We start from the raw sequence: 22,107 nt of genomic DNA on the forward strand, positions 1-22,107 counted from the left end.
GACTTTTTTTGCCCGAAAAAAACGCCTTAATATACTATGACGTTTTTTATGACTTTTGGAGGTCGAAAAAATTTTTGACTTTTTTGGCCCGAAAAAAACGCCTTACTATACTATGACGTTTTTTATGACATTTTGAGGCCCAAAAAAATGTTGACTTGTTTTGCCCGAAAAAAACGCCTTACTATACTATGACGTTTTTTATGACTTTTGGAGGTCGAAAAAAATGTTGACTTTTTTTGCCCGAAAAAAACGCCTTACTATACTATGACGTTTTTTATGACTGTTGGAGGTCGAAAAAAATGTTGACTTTTTTGGCCCGAAAAAAACGCCTTACTATACTATGACGTTTTTTATGACTTTTGGAGGTCGAAAAAAATTTTGACTTTTTTGGCCCAAAAAAAACGGCATACTATACTATGACGTTTTTTATGACATTTTGAGGCCCAAAAAAATTTTGACTTTTTTTGCCCGAAAAAAACGGCATACTATACTATGACGTTTTTTATGACATTTTGAGGCCCAAAAAATTTTTGACTTTTTTTGCCCGAAAAAAACGCCATACTATACTATGACGTTTTTTATGACATTTTGAGGCCCAAAAAAATGTTGACTTTTTTTGCCCGAAAAAAACGCCATACTATACTATGACGTTTTTTATGACATTTTGAGGCCCAAAAAAATGTTGACTTTTTTTGCCCGAAAAAAACGCCTTACTATGACGTTTTTTATGACTTTTGGTGGTCGATAAAAATGTTGACTTTTTTGGCCCGAAAAAAACGCCTTACTATACTATGACGTTTTTTATGACTTTTGGAGGTCGAAAAAATTTTTGACTTTTTTGGCCCGAAAAAAACGCCATACTATAGTACGACGTTTTTTTATGACATTTTGAGGCCCAAAAAAATTTTGACTTTTTTGGCCCGAAAAAAACGCCATACTATACTATGACGTTTTTTATGACATTTTGAGGCCCAAAAAAATGTTGACTTTTTTTGCCCGAAAAAAACGCCTTACTATACTATGACGTTTTTTATGACTTTTGGAGGTCGAAAAAAATTTTGACTTCTTTTGCCCGAAAAAAACGCCTTACTATACTATGATGTTTTTTATGACATTTTGAGGCCCAAAAAAATTTTGACTTTTTTTGCCCGAAAAAAACGGCATACTATACTATGACGTTTTTTATGACATTTTGGAGGTTGAAAAAAGCCTTAATATACTATGACGTTTTTTATGACTTTTGGAGGTCGAAAAAAATTTTGAATTTTTTTGCCCGAAAAAAACGGCATACTATACTATGACGTTTTTTATGACATTTTGAGGCCCAAAAAAAGTTGAATTTTTTTGCCCGAAAAAAACGCCATACTATACTATGACGTTTTTTATGACTTTTGGAGGTTGAAAAAAGCCTTACTATACTATGACGTTTTTTATGACTTTTGGAGGTCGAAAAAATTTTTGACTTTTTTTGCCCGAAAAAAACGCCTTACTATACTATGACGTTTTTTATGACTTTTGGAGGTCGAAAAAAATGTTGACTTTTTTTGCCCGAAAAAAACGCCTTACTATACTATGACGTTTTTTATGACTTTTGGAGGTCGAAAAAAATTTTGACTTTTTTGGCCCGAAAAAAACGCCATACTATACTATGACGTTTTTTATGACATTTTGAGGCCCCCAAAAATTTTGACTTTTTTGGCCCGAAAAAAACGCCATACTATACTATGACGTTTTTTATGACATTTTGAGGCCCAAAAAAATTTTGACTTTTTTGGCCCGAAAAAAACTCCATACTATACTATGACGTTTTTTATGACATTTTGAGGCCCAAAAAAATTTTGACTTTTTTGGCCCGAAAAAAACGCCATACTATACTATGACGTTTTTTATGACATTTTGAGGCCCAAAAAAATGTTGACTTTTTTTGCCCGAAAAAAACGCCATACTATACTATGACGTTTTTTATGACTTTTGGAGGTCGAAAAAAGCCTTAATATACTATGACGTTTTTTATGACTTTTGGAGGACGAAAAAAATTTTGACTTTTTTGGCCCGAAAAAAACGCCATACTATACTATGACGTTTTTTTATGACATTTTGAGGCCCAAAAAAATTTTGACTTTTTTTGCCCGAAAAAAACGCCATACTATGACGTTTTTATGACATTTTGAGGCCCAAAAAAATGTTGACTTTTTTTGCCCGAAAAAAACGCCTTACTATACTATGACGTTTTTTATGACTTTTGGAGGTCGAAAAAAATGTTGACTTTTTTGGCCCGAAAAAAACGCCATACTATACTATGACGTTTTTTATGACTTTTGGAGGTCGAAAAAATTTCTGACCTTTTTTGCCCGAAAAAAAACGCCATACTATACTATGACGTTTTTTATGACATTTTGAGGCCCAAAAAAATTTTGACTTTTTTGGCCCGAAAAAAACGCCATACTATACTATGACGTTTTTTATGACATTTTGAGGCCCAAAAAAATTTTGACTTTTTTTGCCCGAAAAAAACGCCATACTATAGTATGACGTTTTTTATGACATTTTGAGGCCCCCAAAAATTTTGACTTTTTTGGCCCGATTAAAAAAGCCATACTATACTATGACGTTTTTTATGACTTTTGGAGGTTGAAAAAAGCCTTAATTTACTATGACGTTTTTTATGACATTTTGAGGCCCAAAAAAATGTTGACTTTTTTTGCCCGAAAAAAACGCCATACTATACTATGACGTTTTTTATGACTTTTGGAGGTTGAAAAAAGCCTTAATATACTATGACGTTTTTTATGACATTTTGAGGCCCAAAAAAAGTTTGACTTGTTTTGCCCGAAAAAAACGCCTTACTATACTATGACGTTTTTTATGACTTTTGGAGGTTGAAAAAAGCCTTAATATACTATGACGTTTTTTATGACTTTTGGAGGTCGAAAAAAGTTTTGAATTTTTTTGCCCGAAAAAAACGCCTTACTATACTATGACGTTTTTTATGACTTTTGGAGGTCGAAAAAAATGTTGAATTTTTTTGCCCGAAAAAAACGCCTTACTATACTATGACGTTTTTTATGACTTTTGGAGGTTGAAAAAAGCCTTAATATACTATGACGTTTTTTATGACTTTTGGAGGTCGAAAAAAGTTTTGAATTTTTTTGCCCGAAAAAAACGCCTTACTATACTATGACGTTTTTTATGACTTTTGGAGGTCGAAAAAAATGTTGAATTTTTTTGCCCGAAAAAAACGCCTTACTATACTATGACGTTTTTTATGACTTTTGGAGGTCGAAAATTTTTTTGACTTTTTTGGCCCGAAAAAAACGCCTTACTATACTATGACGTTTTTTATGACTTTTGGAGGTCGAAAAAATTTTGACTTTTTTGGCCCGAAAAAAACGCCTTACTATACTATGACGTTTTTTTTACTTTTGGAGGTCGAAAATTTTTTTGACTTTTTTTGCCCGAAAAAAACGCCATACTATACTATGACGTTTTTTATGACATTTTGAGGTTGAAAAAAGCCTTACTATACTATGACGTTTTTTATGACTTTTGGAGGTTGAAAAACGCCTTACTATACTATGACGTTTTTTATGACTTTTGGAGGTCGAAAAAAATTTTGACTTTTTTTGCCCGAAAAAAACGGCATACTATACTATGACGTTTTTTATGACATTTTGAGGCCCAAAAAAATGTTGACTTTTTTTGCCCGAAAAAAACCCCTTACTATACTATGACGTTTTTTATGACATTTTGAGGCCCAAAAAATTTTTGACTTTTTTTGCCCGAAAAAAACGGCATACTATACTATGACGTTTTTTATGACATTTTGAGGCCCAAAAAAATTTTGACTTTTTTTGCCCGAAAAAAACGCCTTACTATACTATGACGTTTTTTATGACTTTTGGAGGTCGAAAATTTTTTTGACTTTTTTTGCCCGAAAAAAACGCCTTAATATACTATGACGTTTTTTATGACTTTTGGAGGTCGAAAAAAATTTTGACTTTTTTGGCCCGAAAAAAACGCCTTACTATACTATGACGTTTTTTATGACTTTTGGAGGTCCCCAAAAATTTAGACTTTTTTGGCCCGAAAAAAACGCCATACTATACGATGACATTTTTTATGACTTTTGGAGGTTGAAAAAAGCCTTAATATACTATGACGTTTTTTATGACTTTTGGAGGTCGAAAAAAATTTTGACTTTTTTTGCCCGAAAAAAACGCCTTACTATACTATGACGTTTTTTATGACTTTTGGAGGTCGAAAAAAATGTTGAATTTTTTTGCCCGAAAAAAACGCCTTACTATACTATGACGTTTTTTATGACATTTTGAGGTTGAAAAAAGCCTTACTATACTATGACGTTTTTTATGACTTTTGGAGGTTGAAAAACGCCTTACTATACTATGACGTTTTTTATGACTTTTGGAGGTCGAAAAAAATGTTGACTTTTTTTGCCCGAAAAAAACGGCATACTATACTATGACGTTTTTTATGACATTTTGAGGCCCAAAAAAATGTTGACTTTTTTTGCCCGAAAAAAACCCCTTACTATACTATGACGTTTTTTATGACATTTTGAGGCCCAAAAAATTTTTGACTTTTTTTGCCCGAAAAAAACGGCATACTATACTATGACGTTTTTTATGACATTTTGAGGCCCAAAAAAATTTTGACTTTTTTTGCCCGAAAAAAACGCCTTACTATACTATGACGTTTTTTATGACTTTTGGAGGTCGAAAATTTTTTTGACTTTTTTTGCCCGAAAAAAACGCCTTAATATACTATGACGTTTTTTATGACTTTTGGAGGTTGAAAAAAGCTTTAATATACTATGACGTTTTTTATGACTTTTGGAGGTCGAAAAAAAGTTTGACTTTTTTGCCCGAAAAAAACGCCTTACTATACCATGACGTTTTTTATGACTTTTGGAGGTCGAAAAAAATTTTGACTTTTTTTGCCCGAAAAAAACGCCTTACTATACTATGACGTTTTTTATGACATTTTGAGGCCCAAAAAATTTTTGACTTTTTTTGCCCGAAAAAAACGGCATACTATACTATGACGTTTTTTATGACATTTTGAGGCCCAAAAAAATTTTGACTTTTTTTGCCCGAAAAAAACGCCTTACTATACTATGACGTTTTTTATGACTTTTGGAGGTCGAAAATTTTTTTGACTTTTTTTGCCCGAAAAAAACGCCTTAATATACTATGACGTTTTTTATGACTTTTGGAGGTTGAAAAAAATTTTGACTTTTTTTGCCCGAAAAAAACGCCTTACTATACTATGACGTTTTTTATGACATTTTGAGGCCCCAAAAAATTTTGACTTTTTTGGCCCGAAAAAAACGCCATACTATACTATGACGTTTTTTATGACATTTTGAGGCCCCAAAAATGTTTTGACTTTTTTGGCCCGAAAAAAACGCCATACTATACTATGACGTTTTTTATGACATTTTGAGGCCCAAAAAAATTTTGACTTTTTTTGCCCGAAAAAAACGCCATACTATACTATGACGTTTTTTATGACTTTTGGAGGTTGAAAAAAGCCTTAATATACTATGACGTTTTTTATTACTTTTGGAGGTCGAAAAAAATTTTGACTTTTTTTGCCCGAAAAAAACGCCTTACTATACTATGACGTTTTTTATGACTTTTGGAGGTCGAAAAAAATTTTGAATTTTTTTGCCCGAAAAAAACGCCTTACTATACTATGACGTTTTTTATGACTTTTGGAGGTCGAAAAAATTTTTGACTTTTTTTGCCCGAAAAAAACGGCATACTATACTATGACGTTTTTTATGACTTTTGGAGGTCGAAAAAAATTTTGACTTTTTTTGCCCGAAAAAAACGGCATACTATACTATGACGTTTTTTATGACATTTTGAGGCCCAAAAAAATTGTGACTTTTTTTGCCCGAAAAAAACGCCTTACTATACTATGACGTTTTTTATGACATTTTGACGCCCAAAAAAATTTTGACTTTTTTTGGCCGAAAAAAACGCCTTACTATACTATGACCATTTTTATGACATTTTGAGGCCAAAAAAAAGTATGACTTTTTTTGGCCGATTTTGACGCCTTACTATACTATGACGTTTTTTGGCACATTTTGAGGCCAAAAAAAAGTATGACTTTTGTTGGCCGATTTTGACGCCTTACTATACTTTGACGTTTTTTATGACATTTTGAGGTCATACTAAAGTATGACTTTTTTTGGCCGATTTTGACGCCTTACTATACTATGACCATTTTTGGCACATTTTGAGGCCAAAAAAAAGTATGACTTTTGTTGGCCGATTTTGACGCCTTACTATACTATGACGTTTTTTATGACTTTTGGAGGTCGAAAAAATTTTTGACTTTTTTTGCCCGAAAAAAACGCCTTACTATACTATGACGTTTTTTATGACTTTTGGAGGTCGAAAAAAATTTTGACTTTTTTTGCCCGAAAAAAACGCCTTACTATACTATGACGTTTTTTATGACTTTTGGAGGTCGAAAAATTTTTTGACTTTTTTTGCCCGAAAAAAACGGCATACTATACTATGACGTTTTTTATGACATTTTGAGGCCCAAAAAAATGTTGACTTTTTTTGCCCGAAAAAAACGCCTTACTATACTATGACGTTTTTTATGACAGTTTGAGGCCCCAAAAAATTTTGACTTTTTTTGCCCGAAAAAAACGCCATACTATACGATGACGTTTTTATGACTTTTGGAGGTTGAAAAAAGCCTTAATATACTATGACGTTTTTTATGACTTTTGGAGGTCGAAAAAAATTTTGACTTTTTTTGCCCGAAAAAAACGCCTTACTATACTATGACGTTTTTTATGACTTTTGGAGGTCGAAAAATTTTTTGACTTTTTTTGCCCGAAAAAAACGGCATACTATACTATGACGTTTTTTATGACATTTTGAGGCCCAAAAAAATGTTGACTTTTTTTGCCCGAAAAAAACGCCTTACTATACTATGACGTTTTTTATGACAGTTTGAGGCCCCAAAAAATTTTGACTTTTTTTGCCCGAAAAAAACGCCATACTATACGATGACGTTTTTATGACTTTTGGAGGTTGAAAAAAGCCTTAATATACTATGACGTTTTTTATGACTTTTGGAGGTCGAAAAAAATTTTGACTTTTTTTGCCCGAAAAAAACGCCTTACTATACTATGACGTTTTTTATGACTTTTGGAGGTCGAAAAAATTTTTGACTTTTTTTGCCCGAAAAAAACGGCATACTATACTATGACGTTTTTTATGACATTTTGAGGCCCAAAAAAATGTTGACTTTTTTTGCCCGAAAAAAACGCCTTACTATACTATGACGTTTTTTATGACAGTTTGAGGCCCCAAAAAATTTTGACTTTTTTGGCCCGAAAAAAACGGCATACTATACTATGACGTTTTTTATGACATTTTGAGGCCCAAAAAAATGTTGACTTTTTTTGCCCGAAAAAAACGCCATACTACACTATGACGTTTTTTATGACTTTTGGAGGTTGAAAAAAGCCTTAATATACTATGACGTTTTTTATGACTTTTGGAGGTCGAAAAAAATTTTGACTTTTTTTGCCCGAAAAAAACGCCTTACTATACTATGACATTTTTTATGACTTTTGGAGGTTGAAAAAAAATTTGACTTTTTTGGCCCGAAAAAAACGCCATACTATAGTATGACGTTTTTTATGACATTTTGAGGCCCAAAAATTTTTTGACTTTTTTGGCCCGAAAAAAACGCCATACTATACTATGACGTTTTTTATGACATTTTGAGGCCCAAAAAAATTTTGACTTTTTTTGCCCGAAAAAAACGCCATACTATACTATGACGTTTTTTATGACTTTTGGAGGTTGAAAAAAGCCTTAATATACTATGACGTTTTTTATTACTTTTGGAGGTCGAAAAAAATTTTGACTTTTTTTGCCCGAAAAAAACGCCTTACTATACTATGACGTTTTTTATGACTTTTGGAGGTCGAAAAAAATTTTGAATTTTTTTGCCCGAAAAAAACGCCTTACTATACTATGACGTTTTTTATGACTTTTGGAGGTCGAAAAAATTTTTGACTTTTTTTGCCCGAAAAAAACGGCATACTATACTATGACGTTTTTTATGACTTTTGGAGGTCGAAAAAAATTTTGACTTTTTTTGCCCGAAAAAAACGGCATACTATACTATGACGTTTTTTATGACATTTTGAGGCCCAAAAAAATTGTGACTTTTTTTGCCCGAAAAAAACGCCTTACTATACTATGACGTTTTTTATGACATTTTGACGCCCAAAAAAATTTTGACTTTTTTTGGCCGAAAAAAACGCCTTACTATACTATGACCATTTTTATGACATTTTGAGGCCAAAAAAAAGTATGACTTTTTTTGGCCGATTTTGACGCCTTACTATACTATGACGTTTTTTGGCACATTTTGAGGCCAAAAAAAAGTATGACTTTTGTTGGCCGATTTTGACGCCTTACTATACTATGACGTTTTTTATGACATTTTGAGGTCATACTAAAGTATGACTTTTTTTGGCCGATTTTGACGCCTTACTATACTATGACCATTTTTGGCACATTTTGAGGCCAAAAAAAAGTATGACTTTTGTTGGCCGATTTTGACGCCTTACTATACTATGACGTTTTTTATGACTTTTGGAGGTCGAAAAAATTTTTGACTTTTTTTGCCCGAAAAAAACGCCTTACTATACTATGACGTTTTTTATGACTTTTGGAGGTCGAAAAAAATTTTGACTTTTTTTGCCCGAAAAAAACGCCATACTATACGATGACGTTTTTTATGACTTTTGGAGGTTGAAAAAAGCCTTAATATACTATGACGTTTTTTATGACTTTTGGAGGTCGAAAAAAATTTTGACTTTTTTTGCCCGAAAAAAACGCCTTACTATACTATGACGTTTTTTATGACTTTTGGAGGTCGAAAAAATTTTTGACTTTTTTTGCCCGAAAAAAACGCCTTACTATACTATGACGTTTTTTATGACTTTTGGAGGTCGAAAAAAATTTTGACTTTTTTTGCCCGAAAAAAACGGCATACTATACTATGACGTTTTTTATGACATTTTGAGGCCCAAAAAAATGTTGACTTTTTTTGCCCGAAAAAAACGCCTTACTATACTATGACGTTTTTTATGACATTTTGAGGCCCAAAAAATTTTTGACTTTTTTTGCCCGAAAAAAACGGCATACTATACTATGACGTTTTTTATGACATTTTGAGGCCCAAAAAAATTTTGACTTTTTTTGCCCGAAAAAAATGCCTTACTATACTATGACGTTTTTTATGACTTTTGGAGGTCGAAAAAATTTTTGACTTTTTTTGCCCGAAAAAAACGCCTTACTATACTATGACGTTTTTTATGACTTTTGGAGGTCGAAAAAAATTTTGACTTTTTTTGCCCGAAAAAAACGCCATACTATACGATGACGTTTTTTATGACTTTTGGAGGTTGAAAAAAGCCTTAATATACTATGACGTTTTTTATGACTTTTGGAGGTCGAAAAAAATTTTGACTTTTTTTGCCCGAAAAAAACGCCTTACTATACTATGACGTTTTTTATGACTTTTGGAGGTCGAAAAAATTTTTGACTTTTTTTGCCCGAAAAAAACGCCTTACTATACTATGACGTTTTTTATGACTTTTGGAGGTCGAAAAAAATTTTGACTTTTTTTGCCCGAAAAAAACGGCATACTATACTATGACGTTTTTTATGACATTTTGAGGCCCAAAAAAATGTTGACTTTTTTTGCCCGAAAAAAACGCCTTACTATACTATGACGTTTTTTATGACATTTTGAGGCCCAAAAAATTTTTGACTTTTTTTGCCCGAAAAAAACGGCATACTATACTATGACGTTTTTTATGACATTTTGAGGCCCAAAAAAATTTTGACTTTTTTTGCCCGAAAAAAATGCCTTACTATACTATGACGTTTTTTATGACTTTTGGAGGTCGAAAAAATTTTTGACTTTTTTTGCCCGAAAAAAACGCCTTACTATACTATGACGTTTTTTATGACTTTTGGAGGTCGAAAAAAATTTTGACTTTTTTTGCCCGAAAAAAACGCCATACTATACGATGACGTTTTTTATGACTTTTGGAGGTTGAAAAAAGCCTTAATATACTATGACGTTTTTTATGACTTTTGGAGGTCGAAAAAAATTTTGACTTTTTTTGCCCGAAAAAAACGCCTTACTATACTATGACGTTTTTTATGACTTTTGGAGGTCGAAAAAATTTTTGACTTTTTTTGCCCGAAAAAAACGCCTTACTATACTATGACGTTTTTTATGACTTTTGGAGGTCGAAAAAAATTTTGACTTTTTTTGCCCGAAAAAAACGGCATACTATACTATGACGTTTTTTATGACATTTTGAGGCCCAAAAAAATGTTGACTTTTTTTGCCCGAAAAAAACGCCTTACTATACTATGACGTTTTTTATGACATTTTGAGGCCCAAAAAATTTTTGACTTTTTTTGCCCGAAAAAAACGGCATACTATACTATGACGTTTTTTATGACATTTTGAGGCCCAAAAAAATTTTGACTTTTTTTGCCCGAAAAAAATGCCTTACTATACTATGACGTTTTTTATGACTTTTGGAGGTCGAAAATTTTTTTGACTTTTTTTGCCCGAAAAAAAACGCCTTACTATACTATGACGTTTTTTATGACATTTTGAGGCCCCAAAAAATTTTGACTTTTTTGGCCCGAAAAAAACGCCATACTATACTATGACGTTTTTTATGACATTTTGAGGCCCAAAAAAATGTTGACTTTTTTTGCCCGAAAAAAACGCCATACTACACTATGACGTTTTTTATGACTTTTGGAGGTTGAAAAAAGCCTTAATATACTATGACGTTTTTTATGACTTTTGGAGGTCGAAAAAAATTTTGACTTTTTTTGCCCGAAAAAAACGCCTTACTATACTATGACGTTTTTTCTGACTTTTGGAGGTCGAAAAAAATTTTGAATTTTTTTGCCCGAAAAAAACGCCTTACTATACTATGACGTTTTTTATGACTTTTGGAGTTCGAAAAAATTTTTGACTTTTTTTGCCCGAAAAAAACGCCTTACTATACTATGACATTTTTTATGACTTTTGGAGGTTGAAAAAAAATTTGACTTTTTTGGCCCGAAAAAAACGCCATACTATAGTATGACGTTTTTTATGACATTTTGAGGCCCCAAAAATTTTTTGACTTTTTTGGCCCGAAAAAAACGCCATACTATACTATGACGTTTTTTATGACATTTTGAGGCCCAAAAAAATTTTGACTTTTTTTGCCCGAAAAAAACGCCATACTATACTATGACGTTTTTTATGACTTTTGGAGGTTGAAAAAAGCCTTAATATACTATGACATTTTTTATTACTTTTGGAGGTCGAAAAAATTTTTGACTTTTTTTGCCCGAAAAAAACGCCTTACTATACTATGACGTTTTTTATGACTTTTGGAGGTCGAAAAAAATTTTGAATTTTTTTGCCCGAAAAAAACGCCTTACTATACTATGACGTTTTTTATGACTTTTGGAGGTCGAAAAAATTTTTGACTTTTTTTGCCCGAAAAAAACGGCATACTATACTATGACGTTTTTTATGACTTTTGGAGGTCGAAAAAAATTTTGACTTTTTTTGCCCGAAAAAAACGGCATACTATACTATGACGTTTTTTATGACATTTTGAGGCCCAAAAAAATTGTGACTTTTTTTGCCCGAAAAAAACGCCTTACTATACTATGACGTTTTTTATGACATTTTGACGCCCAAAAAAATTTTGACTTTTTTTGGCCGAAAAAAACGCCTTACTATACTATGACCATTTTTATGACATTTTGAGGCCAAAAAAAAGTATGACTTTTTTTGGCCGATTTTGACGCCTTACTATACTATGACGTTTTTTGGCACATTTTGAGGCCAAAAAAAAGTATGACTTTTGTTGGCCGATTTTGACGCCTTACTATACTATGACGTTTTTTATGACATTTTGAGGTCATACTAAAGTATGACTTTTTTTGGCCGATTTTGACGCCTTACTATACTATGACCATTTTTGGCACATTTTGAGGCCAAAAAAAAGTATGACTTTTGTTGGCCGATTTTGACGCCTTACTATACTATGACGTTTTTTGGCACATTTTGAGGTCATACTAAAGTATGACTTTTTTTCGCCGATTTTGACGCCTTACTATACTATGACGTTTTTTGGCACATTTTGAGGCCAAAAAAAAGTATGACTTTTTTTGGCCGATTTTGACGCCTTACTATACTATGACGTTTTTTGGCACATTTTGAGGCCAAAAAAAAGTATGACTTTTTTTGGCCGATTTTGAAGCCTTACTATACTATGACGTTTTTTATAACATTTTGAGGTCATACTGAAATATGACTTTTTTTTTGCATATTTTTAAGCCTTACAGCCATTAGATATTGTTTCTCACATTTTGAGGCCTTACTAAATTATGACTTTTTTTGGCAAATTTTGAAACCTTATTGCGGTGTGACACTTTTTATGACATTTTGAGGTCCTACTAAATTATCACTTTTGTTGGCATATTTTGAAGCCTTACGGCCGTATGATATTTTTTTAACACATTTTGAGGCCATTCTAAAGTATGACCTTTTTTGGCCGATTTTGAAGCCAGATTTTTTTTTCTATGCATATTTTGAGGCCATACTAAAGTATGACTTTTTTTGGCCTATTTTTAAGTCTTCTTATACTATGCTCTTTTTTATTAGGGCCCAAGCACAAAATTCGTGCAAAGCCCTATTGTAACTGAAGGGATTATTATTACTCTCCTCTTTCTTTTTATTTTTCTCCCGCTGCTTCATCGGCTAATTCGACCCCCTGAACGTGCTAAACAACTCAACCTATGTTTATTTTTCATGTAGTTATGTCTATTTTTCATGTTGTTCACTGGAAAGCAGACCAGATGAAGATGGAGAAACAGATCAGCATACAAAAGAGAACACAGTGACATTCTCAAATTATGCTACATACATACAGCACCTACTGGAGGAGAAAATATGTCTTTTGTACATGTGTCTCTGTATATCTGGAGAGCAGATGAGATTAGAGCTGTTGGAGAGAAGAGAAGAGAAGATAGTGGAGGCACTGGTGCAGTTGAGCTCCTTTTACTTGGAGCCATAAATGTCTGTGTGCCATGTGAGCTATCTCAACTACACCAAAGCTAGAACTGTTTAAATGTGTTTTAATAACACCTGTGTACATCAACAAGCCACAACCATTGTAAAATTGCTTTTAATCACTAAAACATTCTCAACCTCCATCCACAATCTCTAACCAACACTAAGGTGACTTACAAATAACACACTGTCCATCAAACAAATTATTGCTGCTTGCAGCTTTAATTTTACTGTTGGCCTTCTTTTGCGGACTTCCAAATAAATGAATCTAAACTGGTTTGTTTGCAGCCAACAGTTCTGTCTTCTGATGGCTCATGTTGCTTGGTTTAACTGACCTATTTTTAGTGGTTTTATTGTTTCAGCAATTACTTTAGTGAGCACAGTGTTATCATAACCAATAAAAACCAATAACTGGAGCAACAAAAATAAAACCTAAATTGAAATTGTTATTTTTCTTTAATCAAAAGAAAAACCTTGTAATTGAGAGGAAATTCAATGTGCTGTGACTCTGTGATTTCTCTTTTGTGGCGACGCCATCTTTTCTGATGGAAATGGAAAGACTGGTACCAGACAAGTTTAAACTCAGATCAAATTCATACATGAGGAGGAAATATTTTTGAAAAGTCAATTCACTATTTATGCACCGAATTAGTAAAATTTCTACATCTGATCTCTCTTGCCGACAATGGAAGCACCAGCACCAGTCAAAGCAAATGCAATCATCTGTTGCAAGTATACAGTCCCCTCCAAAACTACTGGAAGTAGTTAAGTAGTACTGGCAAGGCCAGTTCCTTTGTTTTTGATGTACACTGAAGACGTTTGGTTTTCAGGTCAAATGATGAACATGAGTTCAGAATTTCAGCTCTTATTTCCTGGTATTTACATCTTGATGCGTTAAACAGCTTAGGACATAACACCTTTTGTATGAACCCACACATTTTCAAGTGAGCAAAAATACTGGAACATGTGACACTTAGGTGTTGCCTTTTAGAGTGACTATTTAAACATTAAATATCTCTGAATGTCTTATGTTGGTTTTAGTCTTGGCTTTCACCTATAAAGACTGCAATTTTTTATTAAAAAGAATAAACTAAAATGAAGACCAGAGAGCTGTCTGTGGGAGAAAAGCAAGTCATTTTGGAGCCGAGAAAAGAGGGAAAATCGATTTGAGCTATTGCACAAACACTGTCCTGATGTCCTGAAAAAGAAGGAAACTACCGGTGTACTGAACAACAGACAAGGACCAAGGACAACAAGGGCAGGGGTGAAGGTATCACAAGCCACTGTTCAAAGAAAACTTTGAAAAGAGAAACATAGAGACCATAGCACAAGATTCAAAGCACTCATCAGCAGTAAGACTCAAAAGGCCAGATTGGAATTATTAAAGGACAGAGATGAGCTGTGAAAGTTCTGGATCAAAGTTTTATGGACTGATGAGACCATCCTCAACCTCATCCAAAGTGAAGGCCAAAGTCTGAAAAAAGAAAGGATCTGCTCAAACAAAACATATGAGCTCATCTGTGAAGCACGCTGGCGGTGGCGTCGTGGTTTGGGTGTGCGTGGCTGCTTCTGTAACGGGCTCACTAATCTGTATTGATGATGGTATCATTCAGAATGAATTCAAGAGAATTCAGGAGAAATGCATCCAAACTAATCGGGACGATCATCATTCAGCAGGACAATGACCCAAAACACACTGCCAACACAACTAAGGAATTCATCAGGAGGAAAAGGGGGAAGTTTTTAAGCTGGACAAGTCAATTACTGGACCTTAGCCCAGTAGAGCATGAATTTCACCTCCTGAAAAATAGACCAAAGAGAGAGACCTCCCCAAAAACAAACAAGAACTGACAAATGAAGAATGCCCCAGTGTGTGTCTTTCAGTGGGTCACAGGATTGATGCAGTTATTGCAAGTAAGGGTTACACAACCAAATATTACATTTTATTTACTTTAAGTTACTTTAAGAGTGTTCCTTTACTTTTGTTCACCTAAAATCAGGTGGTCTGATACAAAAGGTGTTATGCCCAAAGCTGTCTAAGACATCTAGTTGTAAATACCAGGAAATAAAAGCTGAAATTCGGAACTCTTGTCTCATATTGATCTTTTTGATCTTAAACCCAAACAGCTTCAGTGTGCAAACTGGCCTTGTTGTTCCAATAGTTTTGGAGGGGACTGTGTTTGTGTGAGATGGAGTCATGCTGACATGCCCACTTTGACAGGGATCCATAAAAAGATTCTACAGAGATGAAAGTGAGCACACTGAGATTGAGTTGCCTATCTTCCTCTGGCATTTACCACAATGTAGAGCAGGTTTATTTTAGTTTAGTTTCTATTGTTGGAGTTCCTCATTAAAATTCAGGACTAAGAACCTTTGGACATGACTGTCCAGACACACGTATGACCAAATATCAACTATTATAACTTAAGATACACACACAACTTCATCTGATTGGAATGAAGATATTGCATGTCTCACAATTTGTGTTTTCATAAACCCACGGCTAGATGAGCCTTTTTACCTTATGTAATATTCCCCATAATCCATTTACAGCTAATATCTAATCTCTTTCTCTCTGAGACATGTTACCTTGCATACGTTTGTGTTTCTCTCCCCGACTACTTTTGATGCACAATTTGCAGTGGTAGAAATTTTATTGCAGAGAATTGAGTTTCAAAATTGGTCCAAATTAAAGCTCCAAGCATATTACAAGCTCTGGTGCTTGCAAGAATCACTGTTATTTGCAGGCATTAGAAAGTACCATCGTAAGTAATTTCATAGTGATGCAGCCACATGTATCAGACATAGTGCCCCAGCCTCTCATCTGCTAACGATGATGAATGGCTCACTGCGGCCTGTGATGAATAGCTGCAGACTACTCTTCATTTTCTGCTTCATTAAAAGAGGTATTGATCCCCTGTCATGACAAAGTACTCTGCAACACCTCAGGGGAACAGGTGACCAAGACTGTGAGTTCACAAGACTGCAGCAAAGTGGTCAACTGGATGAGAAGAAAAACTTTCCCTAAAGCCCTTTACTGAAGGTAGAGTCTCGACATGGGATGGGAATTAAATCCAAGTACACTTAGGTCAGGTTCCAGTATTAACCATCCTCTTCACCTTTCCATTCAACCGTGCTTCTGTTCCCAGCTGTACCTCCTTAATGGATTCCTGTTACGTGCTAAAATTCTGCATTATGTTCACTTCAAGGAATTTCAGGAGATCAGACTGTTTCATTAGCCTGGATTTAGACTGGATTTACTCAGGTCAGGTCGGTTAGGAAATCAGGTTGAGCTGTTCAGCTGTGCTGACTGGTAAAAAGCTGCAGTTTGACTTCAAGTTCAGTTTTAGTCACAGTGAAGTTTCTCATCCAATCTCAAGAGTGGCTGTCAAAATGAAAGTTTGAAATCAAGACACAACTTCAGCACAAAGATGGTCTGAGGGTGACAGTACCAGACATTAAAATTTTTTTTTTCCAAAAGAAATTTCCAAGACATTTGTGTACATGCATACACATGCTTCTTCAACAGAAAGTGCCACTAAGGGGATATAAAACACTAATTAATTAAGTAATAATTACTAGCTTGTTTCTGCATTTATTCAATTAACTTCGTAACTTTGATGTGCATGTATTACTAATTCGTTCATTGGCATTGACTGCAAGGACATAATGTTAATATTATTTATGCTTCTTTATTAAAGTATGGATGGCAAAGATTGTTTAACAGCAAAAAAGGCTAATGTTAGCATGCTAACATTTAAAATGTTCACCATCTTAATTTAGTGTGTTAAAAAAACACAATAAAACAAATACAATACAACATCTCATGGCAATCCATCCAATGGTAGTTAAGATATTTCAGTCTGGACCAAATTGGTGGACTGACCGACTTAGCAACAACGCCATTAAGCCACAACACTGGCTTGGGCTCAGAATTCACTGCTGAGAGCTGCCAATTTTCACAGCCTTCTGTGTACAGGAGGGAATTTAAAGTTACACTTGGACGCTAACTCCACAGAATGTAGTGTATCGGCTGGAGGACGCTACAAAGTAGGAGGCAAGGACGGTTGTGTGATGGGGTTTTTCAGTGTTTGTGTGGTGAAGACAGCATTAAGGTTAATTAGCAATGGGCCGCCACGGCCTAGACTCCTCCAGCAAGTGTATGATTTGGGTGTATTCTCTTCTAATACTGTATGAAACAGCATTTCCTAGGTGTGTGCGGTGTATGGGGCACAGGAATTGCCCCATAGAAGAAGCTTTACCGGTGCTACATAGAAACTCTAACTTGCATAAGACATGTGCATATTTTTCTCTGGTCTGAAGGTCATGTGATCATCTCCAACTATCTGCTGAACTACTTCCCTGGGCTGGACATTGAAAGGAGGAACTGTCATGGTTTCACAGCTTTGATGAAGGCTGCCATGCAGGGCCGGGCTGACTGTGTCAGGGCTCTCATGCTGGCTGGTATGTACAACTTCAGACACATTTTTACATCACTACTTCACTACAGACAACAGAAATGTGTGCATCCTGTCCTAAAGTAAATGGGCATGCATTTTAGAAAAGTGCCGTTTGAATGAACCTTTATTCTTTTTACTAGCACCTCTTGAGGCAAATTTGTGGTTTGTGATATTAGACTAATATAAAATTGACTTGACGTGTTCCCTGTATTCAATGGAAATATACAGTAAGACTGAATTAATGCACAAATGTAAAGCAAATAACAGTACAGCTGTAATCACAGACCTTCCCTTCATTGTCTCCATTAATCTTTGGGTTTCCAGGAGGTGACATTCAGGCACGGGACAACGGCCGCCATATGACACCCAGGGAGTGGGCTCTCTTCACTGGTCGATACGAGACGGCCAACCTAATGTATCGACTGATGCTAAAGCCCTGTGCTGAGCAGTTCTGTGACTCCTTCTCCCTGGAGTGGCCCATGTTGGAGGTTAATACATTCATTATGACTACAGTCTTAATATTGAATGTTTTTTTATCTCCTGTGAGAAATTCAATACACAGACTCAAAATACTCACAGACTCTTTTTTTAAGTTGTTCCCTTTAAACTACAATGTTTGATCTTTTTGTGCAGGAGCTGGTGAACCAGGCCCGAGAACCAAAGTCTTGCTGGAGGCGTTTGATCAACCTTCTGTGCTGCTGCCCTTACAGGTTTTACATCAACAGTAAGGTGAACCCTGTGGATGATGGTGTTCTTGACCACATGGTACGGATCACGACCAGTATCTCCAGCCCGCTCATTGCCACAGCTTGCCGCACCGTGTGCCCAGGCAGCCCACCGTGCATCGGGAAGCGTCGTCATGCAGTACAGGAGATACTGAGGAGGCAAAGACTGGCCGACCTGAAGCGTCTGGGCCCGGACAGACTGAACAACTACAAGAGATTTTTCCAGAACTCTCGGGTCCAGCTCATCCCCAAAGCAAGAGATCGGAGGGCTAGCCTCCAGCCTCAGCTGCTCAGAGACGTGGCTGCAGCGTCCACGGTGGCCATGAGACGAGCCAGTCTCCTGCCACTCAATATGCTGAGGAGAAGCAGTGTGAGGCCGGGCATCGTGGTGCCCAAAGTGAGGCTCTGCAAAGCCCCGGCTCCGAGCTTTGTACCAGAAAAGCTCAGGCAAAGCAAGAGCCACAACCAGCTTCAGCTACCCAAATGGGATTACAAGATGAAGAGAATAGAGAAGAGACGGGAGGAGGAGAGGCAAAGACTGTTTCCTGTGTCAAGGAGGAGGTGAGGGAAAAAGTGGAAGAGGACAAAGCAGGACATGATGCTGCCCTCACATGGCTCTTTCAATACACAGTGTCAATGACAATACTTTATAATGAATGAATGAATATAGCTGCTAATTTTCACTTCTGTTTTCTGAGTTTGCTGACATTGTTGGATTTGTTGCCTTGTTTCTACCAGAGCCAGAAAATGTTCACTGAGAGAAATCAGGAGAGAGGCAGAGATTACCACTACCCTGTCTCCTAGGAATTCTGTTTCTTTACAACAAAACTGCAAATATATTTTGTAGGAACTGTAATCGCTGGCTGGATTGTGTCCAGCAGCAGCATATTTTTTGAACGAATGGAATGCTTCATTCACTAAAAGCAGTCGAGTTGCTGGAAGGTGTTTGGGATGGATGGCAGGCATAGAAAGTGCACCACTGTCACACCTGAGACCAGGGTTTGCATCCACAGTCCCGTCTGTGGTTAAGTTTTTGGGAATAAGAGCACTTTGGTTTGTAAATTAACAACATATCCTCATTACGTTACCAGAAAACATTATCTGGTTGCAGTTACATTTCCTTAAAAAACATATTAGCAGTTTAGTTGTATAGAAATGTAGAACGACGGGAAGGCCACACAGAGCTAGAAAAAAGAAGCAAAGGACATATGAGGTAAGAGGCTGAACAAAGTGGAACTTGACAGTAAAGCGTGCCAGAGAGGAATTTCAAGAGGGCAACAAAGGGGCTTGAAAAGGCAGGGAGGTGACAGCCAGTCGGACGGATTTTAACAGGATGGAGAGAAGAGCTTCGACACGACCAAATGAAGAGCAGCAGATTGCCACAGGAAAGGATTTCTGAGCACGCAGGAGGACGCCAAGAAGCCATTTAACACCGATACATAGTGGTACAACAGGTATTTGCAAAGAAGGGCAGCGCTTATTTTACAGCTGAGCTGAGGAGCCAGCTCACACAGGCTTTGTCAGGGCTTTGTGGAGAATTTGAAAAGCAGAGCCAAAAATAAACAGCTTAGTGCTAGACTGGGACTTGTTGACTTCCAAAATAATCACATAAGATAGTCCACTCTTGGGTACTACCATCAGGTATTCAGTGTGTCGCCTGCTCTGTGAGTACAGGAGGGTCACCATTAGCTGTTCTTGCGTGAATACATGTGTGTTTGAATTTTGCATTTTAATGAATATTAATGTAACATCAGTCATGTTTCAAGATACAGCTACACTAAGTATATTGCTACAGTATATCAATGAGGAAAAGTATGGAATATGGTACATTTAGTATGAAAATCTCCATAAAGGATGAATGAGATGGGTTTGAAAGAACATTAACTGGGCGGTATATAACGCTTTTTGCCCTCTTGTGGCAGTCAGTAGGAACTGGTTCAAAATTGGTCCAGTTAAGTTCGGAGTGAGTGCTGATGCCTGATCTTTAGAAAGCTAACAGATAACTACAGCCTCAAAGCAAAAAAAAAAAAAAAAAAAAAAAAAAGAAAAAAGAAAAAAGAAAAAGCCAGATTTTTTATGATCATTTTGTGATGTGAGGCAAATTTTGCTGAATGCCCCTTTAATATTTACTCTGTTATGTAAAATCCAGCTTTAGTAAGATGCAAATTAGAGCCTGTAAACTATGCAACACCAAAGGGATACATAAGTTCTGTACTCTTTTCTACTTTTGACTTGTTTTTCTCAGGGACTGAACTGTTCTGGACTGGACCACAATGAACAATTGTACTTCAGTGGACTAGAGACTGCTGCTCTATGGGGTTTAATTTCCTCTGGATAATAAGAGGACATGTCGCCATCACTTTTCAAAATCCAAGAGGAGTTGATAAATATGCTGATATACTCATCTGAGTTGCCTTCTGTTATTTCCATCCACTCAGAGCAATCAGCTTAACGAGCAGTGGGCAGAGATATGCCATACTGCATACAAAGCACTGCCACCACCTCTGCACGTTATAAATATAAATGTTATCCTAAAAAGACACTTTAATAAAAATGAGTCAAAGATGAAGTGGAGAGTTACTTTCAGTAGAGAAGCAAATACAACAACTGAAGGAAGCTAAACATAGGTTACAGTAGGGTTACAGCCGAAGTTAATATTCTATATATTCTAATTTTATTACCATTAACATGGAAAATACTATGACCAATTTCAATATTGTTTCTTAAGTGGCTGATTGATTTAAGTGTAACTGTAACTAAAGACATAGGTTAAATTATATTTTTTATTCACCTGAAAAATATGCAGGAGAGGATGAAGTAGACTGAGTTTTGGTGCATATGTAATTGACAAATACATTAGCAATATAAGTGGTTGATACTTTGATTATAAGTGATCTGGAATATAGATTTTTAGCAGCGACATAGATGTAAAAGGATTTATTGTTTTCTCAAGGAGACGTCTGTGGACTGTGGAGAACACAGAATCACGGCAACAATCTCCAACACTGACCCAAACCTTGGTTGTTGTCAACAGAAACATTTAGAAATATCTGTCCAAATATATCTGGAGTCACCGTGACCTAATCCCAGATGTCACAGATAAAATCTGTGCCTGTGGTGGGGTGATCTATCCGCAGAGAGCTATGCAGAACAGGCCTCAGAGACTAAAATGGCTGCCACCCTGACCTGTGGTGCAGTTGCTCTAATGACCACCAGAGGGCACCCATGGCCCTTTACAAGTTAATGCAATTTCATGTGGCATCAAATTACATATATGCTCACAGGTATGAGCAGGAATGCACACACCCCTGGACGTTCACCTGCACACAATCATGCATAGTTACATTTTAAAATGGCATGATCCTTTCTTTTCTCTCTGCTTTTTCTCTTCTTAAGCACTGGAAAGCTTTCAGTGGCTGCTCCATGAGAAACAGCATCATCTAGCATCTTTACATCACATGACATCTTTGAAAAAAGTGGGTCCTTTCCATACACTGTTAATTATGGCTCCTATAGTATCTGCCATGCACCGTATCTTCTGCTGTCAAACCCCACTTTAAAAGTCTTAGTGGTTAAACACCACTTAGACCATGTAGGTAGGTAAAGCATCAGAACAAAGAACAAAGACTGTCACTGTTTTCTCATGGCTCAGTTATCACTGTGTTGCAGGGACGAAGACCAAAGGCCAGTGAATTTAAAGGTGGATCACATGGCTGTAGTTTTTTTCCTGTTATCTTGGCCTC

The 22,107-nt window shown here is 35.8% G+C and overlaps 1 protein-coding gene across 1 annotated transcript in view; it reads left to right on the forward strand.

Annotated features, from left to right (window-relative positions):
• LOC121193406 (ankyrin repeat domain-containing protein 33B-like) overlaps positions 1 to 18,929 on the forward strand; it is a 46,164-nt gene extending 27,235 nt beyond the window's left edge. The window contains exons 3-5 of the mRNA XM_041055666.1: positions 17,503 to 17,643; positions 17,964 to 18,127; positions 18,273 to 18,929. Coding sequence (XP_040911600.1) covers positions 17,503 to 17,643; positions 17,964 to 18,127; positions 18,273 to 18,929 — 962 coding nt within the window. The remainder of the gene's footprint in view (positions 1 to 17,502; positions 17,644 to 17,963; positions 18,128 to 18,272) is intronic.
• The last annotated feature ends 3,178 nt before the right edge of the window (positions 18,930 to 22,107 follow it).

The sequence above is a fragment of the Toxotes jaculatrix genome, chromosome 14, assembly GCF_017976425.1.
Source record: "Toxotes jaculatrix isolate fToxJac2 chromosome 14, fToxJac2.pri, whole genome shotgun sequence".
NCBI lineage: Eukaryota > Metazoa > Chordata > Actinopteri > Toxotidae > Toxotes > Toxotes jaculatrix.